Genomic DNA, 14,459 nt, shown 5'->3' with positions numbered 1-14,459 from the left:
AGGTGTGTGGGAGTAAGTAGAGAGAAGCAGAATGGTAGTGGTTATTTTATTTTTGTGGTAACTGTATAGCATTTTAAATTTATGTACTCTGTTTAAATCTCTCTCCCTAAGTTACTCTTTTCCCACAAGGTGGAAGGGAATCCCCTTTTTAAAACTATGATTCTAGGTAAATGTTTCCAAAGCTGGCTCTAGTGATAATTAAAACATTACCGATTTTATTTTTGAAAAAATAACATTTTAATAGTATATGTTGTCATTGCCCTGGGTCTGATCTGAACATGAGTCTGCTTTTACCTATGTTCTATCGAAGGCATTATCCTTGGCAGTTTCTTACGTTGCAGGTGTGGTATCTAAGAGGCTTAAAAAACCTCTAGGTGGCAAATTTGCAGGTTATAGGATGGAACTTTTTTTTTTTTTTTAAGAGTTTAGGGTAAAATCTCTACACAAAGGGGAAAGGAAGAAACCCCTTAGGGCAGTTTCCTCTTACAAGGTCAGAACCTTACAAGGAAAGAAGGGAAACCAGAGCCTGTTTAAAAAAGTTTCTAAAATTAAGAGGAATCCTGTATCCCCAAGGGATACTGGGTAATCACAACTCAAGAGATGGACACAGCATATGCATTATCTCTCCAAATCCTTTCTTTAATGTCAGGTAGTACTTCAACCCAAACACACACAGTATACATATACTATAGAGAAAGGGACCTGAGGGCATCTGAGTCATGCATGGTGTGGTAGGTACAAACCTTGGCCCAGCCCAGAGAAGCAGTCAGGGGCCTGGAAGAAAGATGGTATGTTCTTTCCCCTCCCTGTTTCTCTCTCCTATCAGGTTTAAACTGAAGTCCATGGAAGAGAAAGTTTTTAATCAGTGGAACCGATGAGACCCCAAGGCCTTGGAGGGTAAATTTGGTTGTTCAGTATTATAAAATATGTTTAAGAACAAAACAGCCCAGGCCTCCCAGCGCAGCCCAAGTGTTGGCTGGTTCAGCGGCCCAACCTCTACATCTAGACAGGGAAGGGGAGAGGGTGATTGCAGGGCATTGGTGTAGGTTTATGATGGAGCAGCATAAGATTTTCCCTGTCCTGTGAACAGCTTTATCCTGCTCTGCTGTAAGGAAGCCACTGAGTGAGTGACAGCTGGGCACAAGTGTCCGATGAGACCAGTTATGGGGTCTATTGCAGTGAAGTCATTCATTTAGGACCTATTTTCACACAGGGATGAGGAAAAACCAGAAACTTCTGTCTTACCCTTTAAAATTGAGACACTCCATTCTACACAATTACCTGTAATAAATCACAGGCCTTAGCTTCTGCTAGGCTTTGAAGTATGGGAAACATATAATCCAGCTCTTCTCTTTCAGTCCAAGCTCTAGCTTGTCAGTAAGACTGTTGCAGAAGATTTCTCATTGAGAGGCAGAAACATCTGCGGTGAGGAAGGCAGCTATTAAAGGAATTCCAGGAGCATGAGACTGAGTTTGCAGGGCCGAGTGTTGTCAGTTTCCTTTTCTACTGGTATCTTCTTCCTTCAGAGCAAACTTCCTCCTTAGGACCTCAGAGATAAGCACAGCAGGGTCTTCCTCTTTCAATAAACTCCGGTTCCTGGAGACACAATAATAATAGCTTATCTTTATTGAGTACTTACTCTGTCCTGGGCAGTTTTATGAGTCTTTGCATACATTATCTCACTGAATCCTACAACAGTCTTAGGAGGTAGGTGCTATTACAATTCCCTTTTACAGATGAGGAAACCAAAACACAGAGGGTATACAATTTGCCCAAAATCACTAGTCACTCAGCAAGTAAATGGTGAATCCAGAGTTTGAAACCAAACTAGCTGGTTCCACGTCTCCTCTCTTAACTAAAATGCCTTACTGTTTTTGGAAATGGCTATAAGGCATGGGCAAAGTAAATGACCATCAATCTGTTAAGAGTTGGTCTCTGATAGCTAAGCTTTTGCCCCTATCTTAGTAACATTTCCCCAGTCAGCAGGAGAGGTGACTGATGACTCTCCATTCTGACCCTTAATAGTTCTGGGGAAAATGTATGCTAAGGATTTCCTACTACCCTCTCTCCCGCTCAGGGGAGCTGAAAGATTTTTTAAATAAGAGATCCAGAATTATAGCAAAATATTCAGAACAATAAGGAACTCATGGGAAGAAAACTCTATGGGGGTAGTCTCAAATTACCTGATACACCATATGTAAGAGGGTCATGGACACCTGTAAAATAGATGCTTGAAATTCTAGTGAACTTACATACATACATCCCCATGAAGGTGTTTTACTGGTCATTAAGCAAGATATAAGGCCAAGATTGTCTATTAAACCTTGAAAGCAAAAACACGAGGAGTTGCTTTCAGTCTGTTACATTTCTGATTCTTGCTGACTGGGCTACTTTCCCATTCTTAGTCCATCAACCCAGCTCCTTCCAGTTCCAGGACATAAGTGAGAAGAAGGGATTGGCAACAAGGGTCTTGGATATAATTTGGTCCAAGAGGCTAGTAAGAAGAAGTTTGAGTGTCAATCTGTAAAACATCGTGACTTGGAAGAAAATTCAGGGAAGACTAGAGAAAAGCAGCAGCAACTGAGTTTGGGAATGTGGGAGACCAAAGAGCTACAGGTCAGTAGGACAACCTGGTTACAGCCAGAGAAAGAAGGTAAGAGTGACTTCCTAAGGGAGGTAGCCACTTAGCCTGATCTAGTTTTCAGTGGGAAATGGGGCCCAGGAAACAAAAACGGATCCTTGCACAGGGTACGTAATGTTCCCTTCAATAGGAACACTTCAACTCAGGAGAAAATTTTCACCTCCCAGTCCCTAGAAGGGCTTTATATCTGTATTAACAAACACACTGGCCATCAAGGTCTAGATCTCAAACTTAAATGCCCAAACCTACATTTGAACAAGCTCCTCTAGTCACACTTGGAGAAACACTGTGCAAGGGGGTGACTCTCAGGCTTCTCTGCTAAATGAGTTTTTCAAAGTAAGTATTACCCAAATTCCCTCATATGCCATCAGAAAAATCTAAAGCTTCACTCCTTGGGAATTCTGTTTTAATAAGTTTAAGGTGTATTTTTAACAAATCTGAGCAATTGTGATAAGCAGCTAGGTTTAGGAACTACCCATGAGTCTCAAAAGCCTTGCTCTCAAATCCTTGAATTTGCAGGGTTGGTTTGTATAAATGGACCACTGTATTTTAAAGCAGACAGAAACTCCCAACTTTATGAAATTCTCCTTCTACGAATAGTCTTACCAATTTGAGATACTAAAACACATGTCATGCAACACCCTACTCTGAAAGATGGAACATGGGGACACTGTCACCAGCAGTATGAGAACTGAAGCGGTAAAGCCACCTGAGGGCAAAAGTTGGACTGGATGAGTCTTCTTGTAAAATCCTTACTAATCTAATATTTGGTTGGGGTGACCTAACTCAACCAATGTAAAATGTTGCTCTTTCCTCAAAGCGGGGCCCCAGGCACTAGCAGCAGGTAGTCAGCAAGCTTTGAGAATGAGGTTACATGGCTACTACTGAGGACCTACTACAGAAGTATGTTGTATTAGATCACTGGCCACAGGCAACTTAAAGAATAAATAGATCACCAGACCGCATCAAATACTTACAGATCTTGGCTCTGTTTCATCCGGTGAAAGTCCTTCAGGATACCCATCATGTCTGCAAAGCTGCTGGCTTTGGACAGAGAGATGCAGTCATCCTCTTCAGACGAGCTGCAGGTAGTTTTGTGTTCTGGTTTGCAACATTCAGGGCTGGCAGAACAAAGCAGGGGGACTGATGGAAGCTCAGGTACCTCTACCTCTGTCTCCTCGGTGATGTCACTAATGACAAAGGAAGTTGTAGAGTGGAATGAGGATCCAAAACAAGGTAAGGGAGAAGAGACATTTGAACTTCCTGGAGATAAGAAATCTGGCGTTAATGAAGCCGAAGCTGAAAGAGAAAACAATAGGTATGGATGGACATTGGGACTAGAATACAGTAGCAATATCTTCTCCCCACAGCACTATCTACTAAATATTTATTTTCTGGGCTGATACCATGACAATTTGCAACAGCCAGGATAGCATCTGTAGCCACTACACTTCTCACTCAGGGGCTCAGAAAGATACAGAAACACTGGGCTTTTCCAGTGTTCCAGGAGGGCAGAAAAAAAACAGTCCATAAAGGCCTTGGCTCCTAAAAGCTCCCATTCCACAGTAGGCAATGGAGTGACAGCCCTGTCTTAGGCTGAAGCAATAGTGACAGAGTTAAGGCCTGATTTGTCCTTTTCTCTAACTGGGCTAGTGCTTTTGACTATGCTCCCTTGAATCTTGCTATCTATGAACTAGAACAAGTGTTCTTTTTTTTTCCTGAGACACAGCCTCACTCTGTTGCCCAGGCTAGAGTGCTGTGGCATCAGCCTAGCTCACAGCAACCTCAAACTCGTGGGCTCAAGCAATCCTTCTGCCTCAGCCTCCCAAGTAGCTGGGACTACAGGCATGTGCCAACCATGCCTGGCTAATTTTATATATATTTTTAGTTGTCCAGCTAATTTCTTTCTCTTTTTAGTAGAGACGGGGTCTCGCTCTTGCTCAGGCTGGTCTAGAACTCCTGAGTTCAAATGATTCACCCGCCTCGGCCTCCCAGAGTGCTAGGATTACAGGCGTGAGCCACCACGCCCAACCTAGAACAAGTGTTCTAAGCAAAACTAGAATGGTAACTAAGTCCCCAGTTCCTGAAATTCAGTTTCCTAAATTTCAGAGGGGAGAATTTCCTCAATTTCTAAAGTTTAAAAAGCATTCTGATTTTTCATAAACTACTTCTGCTGATCTCTTCAATGACAAAAAAAAAGTAGCCAAGAAGTATAAATAGAAAATTTGAGTGCAATTCTTCCATAAAACTTCCATGTGAGAGAATTAAATACAGGAAGATTTCAAAGAAAACCATGGTTTTCATGTGCTCTACCAACTGGTAAGTTTGGAAGCTATTGTATGACTTTAAGTCAATGAGGAGTGGAAAAAATGAGGATGGAGGGAATGTGAGGATAAACCCTGAGCATCTTGGGAGAGATCCACCTGTTGGCTGTCCATGCCTCTGGTTAAGGCAGGCTCCCATCAATTTCCAGTGGTTCCACCTGAACTGCAGACAGAAAGCTGGAGGGGACAGAGAGGTGATCTCTGGTAGAAAGGACAAGGAAAGGGAAGATAGGTGTTTATAAGGAATATCTCTCTTAGTAGTGGTGGTGGTGAATACTTATTCTTCATATTGAAAAAGAAAGCTGCTTTAGGCTTATGGAAGATGTGATCTTAGAGACACTTGGAAGAGGGTGTTGGTTTTTGTGGCTAAGGGAGGGAATCTACCTGATGCCATAGTTTAAGTGAAGATTTTGTTCCTAACCAAACCATTCAGCCCAAAATGGCTGGTAGAAACCATCCAAGAGGTACGACAGGCTAGTCAAATGTCAGGACAACCTCAGAGGCCTGGGCCTAAGTCCATCTAAACCAGTGGACCACCATTTTCCTTATCCTTATTTTTCTCATAAAGCCAGGGGTGAAGGGACACCCTGCTAAACTCTAGCCCTGGCTCAGGGGCTCCTACCTGCATCAGCTGCTACTATCTTGGCAATCTGGCTGCGCAGGTGACTCAGTTCATCCTGCAACTCAGTGGTGCGGCTTAGGGCTGGCAGGGCTGGCTTCTTCAGGGCCAGAAGCCTCTCCTCTGACCCGCGTAGGTTGGGCACTGAGGCATTGCGCTGCATGATAATCAGGGGGCTGGGCTTCCAGGTATGCCTCAAGGGGCGTGTATCACTTCTGGACCAGGGAAAGACAATTATGTTAGAGACAACTGACTACAGCACCCCTCTAAAATTCCTTCCCCCCACTCCTATAGTAAGACACTCAGGTTATGCGTCCCCCTGAGCCCACACCTCTCATTCCTATTGCCCTAAGCCTCTCACAAGCAACCCTCTTTGCTGCCTGCCACCTATTCTGGAAAGAAGCTCCCCACATTCCCCAGCAGACTGACTACTGCCTCAGCTACCTGACCCGGGCATATGTCTCCTCTTCATCCGCAGCAATCCAGGCAATATCAGCCAAGGTAGGGACTGGGGGCACATCTCTTAAACACAGGTCAGAGATGTTGGGCAGAGTCTACAGGGAAGCAAAATTCATCAACAAACATTTACTGACACCATGATGAGCCAATCAGAAACTGTATAATACACAGGAGGGCAACGTAATCCAGCACTGGGTGTCAGGAAAGCTTCCTAGAGGGGAGCAGAAGGTGGTTCCTGGTCAGAACAGACTGAATAAGAGGCCAGATGCACAAGAGTCTGAGATTACAAATAGTTCAGGGTCTTCAGTGGGACTGGCCTCAGTTACCTTTTAATGGAGATGGCCACTGGGGAGAATATAGGTTCAAAGTCATCAACAATCTGTTACAGCAACAGGAAATTTCTCCTGACTAGCTGTTTATAACACCTTTATAGCTAATTAGGATCTACATTGTTACAGGAATGTTGTTTTAAGCAAACCTGATAATTTGAATAGATTTAGATAAAAGAAATGATTAATTATACTAAAGGAACTATAATAGGATTTCTTAAAATAGCCCTCAACCCAAATGAACAACCAAGGAATAGAAATGCTGAATAAATGACATTGTGTTAATTGAAACATTAGGAGGATTCAATCATACATTGACTGTGATTACAACAAAGTGAAAAACATGCATCCAAAGAAAGGAACTATATTAGGACATTAACAGTTATTTTGTAATGACTGTGATTATAGGTAATTATTTTCCTCTTCTACTTTCCATAATTTAATATTTTTATATGGTTTAATTTTAAAAATAAGTCAATTAAGAGTCCCTTAAATAACATTTAATATAACCTAATTTACAGCAGAAATCTAGGGTTAATAAAATAATAGTTAATAAATGCACACCTACACATGAGTTAAATTCATCTGTTTCTGCTACAAATTGGTAGATGGATCAGGGGTCGATAGCTCTTGCATTTAGTAGGGAACCTGGGACTCACAGTAGTTAAGTGATACTCCTAGGTCACATAGAGGAGGACTTCCACTGGCCCAGGTGCTACTGCTAAGATGGGCCACTTAGGAGAAGCCTCCACTTGCTTTTCTGGACTAGATCTGAATGTTCTTTACTCTTGGCAATTAAATGAGTTAACACATACAAAGTACTTAGCACAGTGCCTGACAGAGTATGTGCTCAGTAAATGTCAGCTAGTGTTACAACTACTACTCACTACTCGCACATACTCCTGGCTCTGTGGGAACCTGTGCCCTTGATTGTCTCTGACAATCTGGCCAAAGGACTGGAGAGGGTACAGCTGAGTGTGGGGGCAATCTCCATGGAGTCAGTCACATTCCCTAGCCATCTTTCCCTTTGTTTCTGATGCTACTTAGGCAGCTAGGACCACATCCTACCCAGGCCCTTTAAGTAATTCTAGATAACTGGCAATCTGGGTCATGGGACAGCTCTCCCCAACCCTGTTCCCCAACACACACTTCCAAACCCATTCCTGACTCTAATACCAACCCTGACATCTTTTAACTCTAGATGCAGTTCCTACACATACTATGCAGTTTAGCATCTGTTAGTCAAATTCAGCTCATTCATTTTTGTTTCTGAGTGCACGTCCTTTCATGCACATATTACTGTCTCCTTTGTGTAGACACACAGCAGAAGTATTTCTTTGTGTCCCAACTCCCTAAATGAGGACACCTTAACCATCTAGCCTGGAGCTGGTGCTTAGCCATTAGTTCCTAGGGGGAAGCAGCTGGGACTAATAAATGCTACTTAGTTTTCCATTAAGGAAGGGGGTCACAGAGACTTGGGCCAGGCAGGAATCTCTGCTGTGCATTGGGTGCTAAAGGATTCCTAGACACAGGTAAAACTGAAGTAGCCCAGTAAAGGAGTAGCCAGTTGGCCAGAAAGAGAAGGATGAGGAATTATGGCCTTGGAGAAACACTAAAAATAGTGGCTAGGTGACTAACTCTTAGGGCTGGTGAAGAAAAGTAGAGTTTATCTCAAGAGTCACAACACTTGCTGTCCCAGGTGGAGACTTGCCAGGTTGCAAGGAGACCTGTCTGTTGCAAGAGCACAGACAAAACTAGTGTGGAGATCTGGTTCGGCAAGGGCCTTTGGCCTGCTCTGATAAACTGGACTGCTACAGTCTAAGGAAGTCAGTCAATTAGAGGCAACAAAGATGCAAGATTATTAATTTGTGAGCAAATTGGAAATACGACTTATCACAGGTTTATATGTAATCAGGAAGGCACAGTGACCAGCATCCATTACAAGCACTTAAATATTTCTTGACAATGAAAAAGTGACCAGGAAACAACTTGCCTTGGCAGTGCCAAGGGGTCCAGGGCACAGAAGTAGCACTATCCCCTTATACTCTGAGCCTCTACTCTCTTTGCTCTTCCAGCATACTTACCTCAAAAGATGCCCGGGGACACGGTTTCAGGGGTAGGTTTGTCCCGATTCTTCTCACTACACTTCGAGCAGCCCCATGTGGCTTGTTTTGCCAGATTGGGATGGTCTAGAGCAAAGAGAGGCAAAGACAGCCATAACCTGAGAGACAATGAGTTCAACTACTATCCTCCAGGGTAACTTACTTCCCTAACTAGGGGCAGGACACTGGGGGGGGGGGAGGCTAAGTCAAGTCTCAACTGTGAGTGAGGGCAAGTTCCCCAGTTGCCAACCTTCATGTTGGCCAGCCACCCAAGGGGACACCTGCTGCTATTAAAGGCAGTCAATGTTGGGAGGGCCTTGTGAAAGGGTGAGGAATTAGGTAGGTGTAGGGATCATTCAGGTTTTCCTCCCCCGTCTGTACAAAAAGGCCAAAACACACTGACTCCTAAAGTGCCCCTAGGTCATAGTTGGTTCCTTCTGTGGGGAGAGGGTGGAAGGGCAGACTGCTCCAATTCCAGGCCTTGGGGGAAGGGAAGAACTAACTGGAGAGTTTCAGAACCTCATCCGTACACTTCAGCTGGACCAACCTTCCCCACCATACCCCTGCCCTGGGAATGCCCCTTACCACATTGGCTTCCATTCCTGACATTTCAACCAGCTCCTGCACTTGAAGGACAAGGCAGTTGCAGCTTGGGGAGGCGAGAGGTGTGACTCCTTCATATCAGGCCATCTAGCGGAACACCAGCTTTCCCTTCCTGTGAAACAATCCCCATAGTGGGGACTCAAATGGTCACCACACAAGCCCCACAAAACCAGGCCCTGCAGAGCCATGACTAATACCAAGTGTTCTCTGATGTTTCACAGGGGAGAAAAACAGCCCAAGAGGCTGCCTTCACCCAACATTGGCTTCACCCAGTCCAGACCCTTAAAAGTTCTGTTCCAGACTTGCTGGGTGAGCTTGGCCAGCCCAGGGAGGCTTCATGGGTCTTAAGGTTTCCTGAGGCAAAATTTCTAAAGATGTAAACAGAACCCTTTGGTAGCTACAAAGCTCATGGGAGAGCCAAACTGTAGATACCCTCCAAACTCAGGATTCATTCTTGAAGTTAAGATGTAAAAGCACAGCTATGCCACCCAGCCTAGCACTGCTGGGCTCCTGCAAGAAGGAGAGATCAGAACAGAAGAACAAAGAGCAGCTCATGCCATTCTCAGTCTACTGGGCTACAAGGAAAAAAGAGCTAAAAATTTTTATCCTGGCTCAGCTATTGACTGGCTTTCTGAATGTTGGTTTCTCCATCTATAAAAAGGGGACAAGCAAAGCTGCCATTCTAGGTTACCTTAAGGGTCAGTGGGTGAAATGAGGGGTTTTGAAGTGCTTAATGAACTGTTAAAACATGACACAGATGGGTCAATCACTCCTGACTACTCTTCACAATTGCCCTTGCATGGTGAACAGATGCAATCAGTGAGCTATTCCCTTGTTCATCAAACATCAACAATACCCACTTGTGCCAGCTAGGCCTTGTGCTAGGCACGGTGGGGCTATGTGAGGAGTAAGACAGTCATCCTCTCAAGGAACTCACAATCCACAGAGAGGAAAGAAATACAAAATGCCAGCAAAGGCTGAATATCACTACATCTAGAGTTATACGCCTAGAGAGGGACACTAGACAGGTGGCCAGATGAGTTCAGCCCTCTGGCCCCAAGGCCCTGTTGTGAGTTTAGAGGGAGTAGGAAGGGAAGAAAAACAGGAGCAAGAGCACAGGTCCAGCACAGGCAGGTGAGGGATACGTAAAGAGGAACAGAGTATGATAAGGCTATAAGAGTAGACTGGGGGTCAAGTCATGAGAGCTAGGAATGCCCAGGTGAGAAGTCACTGGGAGCTCCAGACAGGCTCTGAACAGGGCAGAGACTGGACTGACAAAGCAACTTTCTGGAGACCACCCTTAGAGAGTCTCTTTTCCTCCCCTGGGAGAGCTAGGTGTCACGCACTTTATGATGCACATTGGGAAAGGAAGCTGGAGAGAGGAAGGGACTTGTCTAAGGTCACACAGTGCTCATGCCAGTAGAAAGCACCTAAAGTCTCCTCTTGCATGGGCTCCATCCTCTCACCTCAGTTCAAGCCTTTTATCAAAGTCCCTCTGTGTGCCAGCCTCTATGCTAAACATCAGTGCCGGCCACAAGTTCCACATCACAGCCCTACACTGGGTTTCTCACTTTGGTCTTTACAGCCACCTCCTCTCCAACCTTACTTCCAAAGACTCAGTTGGTCCTAACCTTCACAGAACACCAGAGGGATCTTTCCCAATCACATTGCTAATCACACTGCTCATATGTTTAAACTGGCTTGCTAGTGCCAAAGGGATAAAATCTAGATTCCCCAATATGGCCTGCAGGGCCCTCCACAATCAGGCCCAACCTCATCTTTCTCTGCTCTCACTAGGCCAAACTCACTGCAGCCAAACCTTCTGCCCTCCAGCTACCCTGGCATTCCTTCAGCCCCAAACACACCATCTCTGAGCTCTTGTCCACACAGCTCCCTCTGCTTGAAACGCCAGCACCAACTTCACCGCGCTCATTCTTCATCATTCCACAGAGCTCAGCTCAAGCATCACCGCCCTTCCCTGTGGCAGGGTCAGGTCCTTTCCTGTGTTCCCACACCACTCCACCTTTCTCTCAGAGCCCTCTCCTTAGATAACTCTGCAATCTGCCCTTTGTCCAAAGGGCTGGGACAGCCCCGCGCACAGCACGGTGTCCGCCTAGGACACAGCACTTAAATGTGTCGAATTAAGAAATGGAACGGAACACCAACTTAGCTTTGAACACCCACCACACACACATGTCACTGGTTAAGAGAAGGCTCTTTCCCCAGTCCGCTGGCAGCACTGGCGGGTCTTACCACCCCTGCGCTCCCACAGCCCCCCTACGAGGCTGTTGTCATGATCTGTTTGCTCGCGTCTCCCTTAGGAGACCGCGAGCTCCTCCAGAGCGGGCCTCGCCTCAGCACCGCTGGTCCCGGGCGCTCCACGGAGGCCGCGGCGCTCAATGAAACTTTGCGGAGCAGTGAAACGTGCGCCGACAGTCTCCCCGCGAGGGCGCGAGCAGCCGCACGGGGGAAGCCGCCGCGAGAACCTGGCCCCGGACGCGCCTCCCCTCCCCCGCAACAGCCGACCCGACCGGGCCAAGGTCGGTCAAGTCCTCGGCGCCGGCCCGGCGGCCAAGGGACCCACAGGCCCAGGATCCGTGTGCGCGGGAGCCTCCGAGCAGGGGCCGAATCTCAGAAAGAGCGGCAGGGTAGCCCGGCCAGTCGAGGAGCGAGGCCGAAACGAGAAGCCTCTGGGTCTGGCTCGGTCACTGTTCGCTGGGTGACTTGGACGAGCAGTTACTCCTCGGGGACTCAGTTTCTCCCCTGGCAAATGAGGCGGACAACAGCAGCTCCCGCGTGAATAGGAGCCGCGGGCTCCGCACAGCGTCTAGCACCGAGGCCTCGCGTGAAGCCGGGCCAGAAGACTGCACTACCTCCTCCCAGGTGACCCTAGAGCCTTTCTCACCTCAGACTCCAGCTCCGGAATCTCTCACCTCACGGCCCCTCCTACCACAGTAGGGCCGCCCAACCTCAGCCGCCCTCACTTCCGCTGACCCGCCCCCCCCCGGAAGCGATCCTTTGCAGCTGCGCACCGAGCCGCGCCCTCGCGCGCCCTCGGGAGGCGGTCTTGGCTCGGGGGGCGGGGCGAGCAGGCCGCTAAGTGGGCGTGGCCCTGTCGAGGGCACGCTCAGATCCCGCACGCCCCCTCTGGGACCGCGCCCCACGGAGGCCCGCACCCCTGGGGAGAGTTGACTCCGCCTGGAGATTCTCCCGGCCGGATTCGGCGTGTCTCCCACTTGTTGCTCTCCACGTTTAGTCCCATCTGGCTTCTAGAAGCTGAGGTCTGATTGTGTTGACGGCTCAGCCCCTAAAACATGCGACGTCTGCTGCCCCACCCCTACTGCAAACTTCAGAATCCACACCCTGGCGCTGACCTTGCCCCCTCTCGGCCGGGACCCCTTTGCAGTCTTGCTTCCCAGCCAAGGCCCTCAAAAAGTCTCTCTCCAGCAATAATTGTTCCTCTGACTCCTGTAAGGACGGCCTTGCTGAAATAACAAGAAAATATCTAATCCCATAATTTTCTCATAACAACTAAAAATCAATCTTGAGCTCTACCTATTCATTGCTGTTTCTGTTCCAAACTACCAGGCAACCTGCTGGGGCTCTGTTTTCACAAACACCTGAAAAGAGCCCAGAAAGGAAATATGCATCTTTCTCCTCACATTCACCAGCTCACAGCCTTTAAAATCTGTTTCTGTAGCCTCAAGGAGTTCCTGAGAAGTTCCCAGACAGATAGCAGGGGGTAAAAACCCTATCTCAGGGTCAAAATCACATCCCCTGTGATAGGCCTGACTACATTTCAGAGATAACCAAGTCTCCAGGAACAGAAGAAACAAGAAAGAGGGACAACTTGATGTCCCCATAAAAGCAGCAAGCCACTTGGCCTCTGCTGCTGGCATCTCCCTTCTCTTTGGAATGCCAGGTCGTCTCTCGTCTCTCTGCTGTCTTCCCCCCTTCTCTCTCTCTCTGTCTCTCATTCTCTCTGTCATTCTAAAGGATAACATTAATTTTACTTATATATCTTAATCTCTGTGTGAGAAATCTTTCCCTACCCGAGCCATGAGCACCTACCAGGTTTTCCACCCTAACAACTCCTGCCCTTCAGCACTTTGTAGTTTTCTTCTATTTAGCATCTCTCTCGGTCTCTGTCTCACACACACACACACACACACACGTATATTCAGTGAATTTGTTCATTAGATGGGCAGCTTGATGGGCAAGGCCCCAGAGTCAGCGTGGGAGACAGCCACATTCCTTGCAGGCTCACCAACCCACTCTGCTCCAACCCTCACTGTCCTGGTCTCCATGGCACCCAGTTCCTGGGTCACATTTCCTCCTCCACCCTGAGCACAGGCTTCGGCTGGGCTTGGCTCCCAGTGTTAGGGTGGAAAGTTTAGTAGGTGCTCACAGCGAGGGTGGAGAAAGATTTCTCACTCAGAGATTAAGATATAAAAATAAAATGTAGTTTATCCTTTAGAAGGACAGAGAGAATGAAATAGAGAAAGGAGGGGGGGGAGAGAGCAGAGAGAGATGGTGTGGCATCCCAGAGAAAGAGAAGGGGGTGCCAGCAGCAAGGCCAAGTGGCTCGGATGATTTTACCGGGGATGAAGAGAAAAAAATAGCGATTGCTGTCTGCCAATAACAAAAGCCCGCAGCAGGTAAATAACAAAAACTGCAAAGATGACAAATTCCAAAAGTTGGTTTCCTGCCTTCCTTGGAGAAGGGATTATCACAGGAGTTGTGACTCTGTCCTCTTGAGATATGGTTGAGGCTGTAGCTCCTGCTGTTTACTCAGGAACTCTGTAAAAGCAGATTCTTAAAAAAAAAATTTTTTTTTTGAAAGAGAGATTTACTTCCATTAGCAGTTGTGCAAACCAGAACCCCTGCAGGGTGCCTGTTAGTGAGACAACTAGAGAGGATTGATCTTTAACCACTACTAGGGAAATTATATGGGATTGGGTATTTTCCTGTTGTTTTTGCAAGGCCGTCCCTTTCACCCAGGCTGCAGTTCCTTGGGCCCCAAGCCTGCAACCCCTATCTGCCAGGGACAGGGCTGGCTTCATGGGTGAACAGCCACCCTATGCAGTCACAATGGGCCCTATACTTAGAAGAACCCTGCACTTGGTTTAGTGCTCCTCTGTTGCCCTCCTGAAATTATAATTTTTTAACAAGGGGGCCTGCATTTTCATTTTGCACTGCACCCTGCAAATTACATAGCTGATCCTGGCCAGAGACCTCAGAGCTCATTCACCATCTGATCCCCTCCACATTTCAAATGATGCAGGTTGACTTCCAGGTCCAGCACTCTTTCTAGGAAGGCAAATTATGCTTTAATCATTACTTCACCCTCCTGGGCAATGGCAGACCATGCAATGTACACCA

General features: G+C 46.9%; 1 protein-coding gene across 2 annotated transcripts; it reads right to left on the bottom strand.

Annotated features, from left to right (window-relative positions):
- Positions 1-614: 614 nt before the first annotated feature.
- On the bottom strand, positions 615-12,116 carry MTFR1L (mitochondrial fission regulator 1 like). Of its 2 annotated transcripts, none has more exons than XM_012750465.2 (7): positions 11,983-12,116; positions 9,060-9,189; positions 8,457-8,561; positions 6,029-6,138; positions 5,588-5,799; positions 3,619-3,940; positions 615-1,596 (listed from the first exon to the last, which is right to left on the bottom strand). In XM_012750465.2, exons 2-7 carry the CDS (start codon positions 9,081-9,083, stop codon positions 1,491-1,493), a joined length of 879 nt encoding a protein of 292 aa, XP_012605919.1. In that variant the 5' UTR covers positions 9,084-9,189; positions 11,983-12,116; the 3' UTR covers positions 615-1,490. The 2 variants fall into 2 exon arrangements, with proteins under 2 accessions (XP_012605919.1, XP_012605920.1); XM_012750466.2 differs by having other exon boundaries at positions 3,619-3,904.
- Between the last annotated feature and the right edge of the window lie 2,343 nt (positions 12,117-14,459).

Source organism: Microcebus murinus, chromosome 2 (genome assembly GCF_040939455.1).
Source record: "Microcebus murinus isolate Inina chromosome 2, M.murinus_Inina_mat1.0, whole genome shotgun sequence".
In the NCBI taxonomy this organism is placed as follows: Eukaryota; Metazoa; Chordata; class Mammalia; order Primates; family Cheirogaleidae; genus Microcebus; species Microcebus murinus.
The sequence above is the reverse complement of the archived record's forward strand: the minus strand, read 5'-3'. Positions and strand labels throughout refer to the sequence as shown.

What these genes read in the sequence shown, in the direction of transcription:
- MTFR1L (XM_012750465.2), bottom strand. Translation starts at nt 9,083, where the DNA reads ATGTCAGGAATGGAAGCCAATGTG. An exon ending in CAGGAATGGAAGCCAATGTG is followed by an intron (nt 8,562 to 9,059) that starts GTAAGGGGCATT and finishes TCTTTGCTCTAG; the next exon opens with ACCATCCCAATCTGGCAAAA. An exon ending in GATAGTAGCAGCTGATGCAG is followed by an intron (nt 3,941 to 5,587) that starts GTAGGAGCCCCT and finishes TTTCTCTTTCAG; the next exon opens with CTTCGGCTTCATTAACGCCA.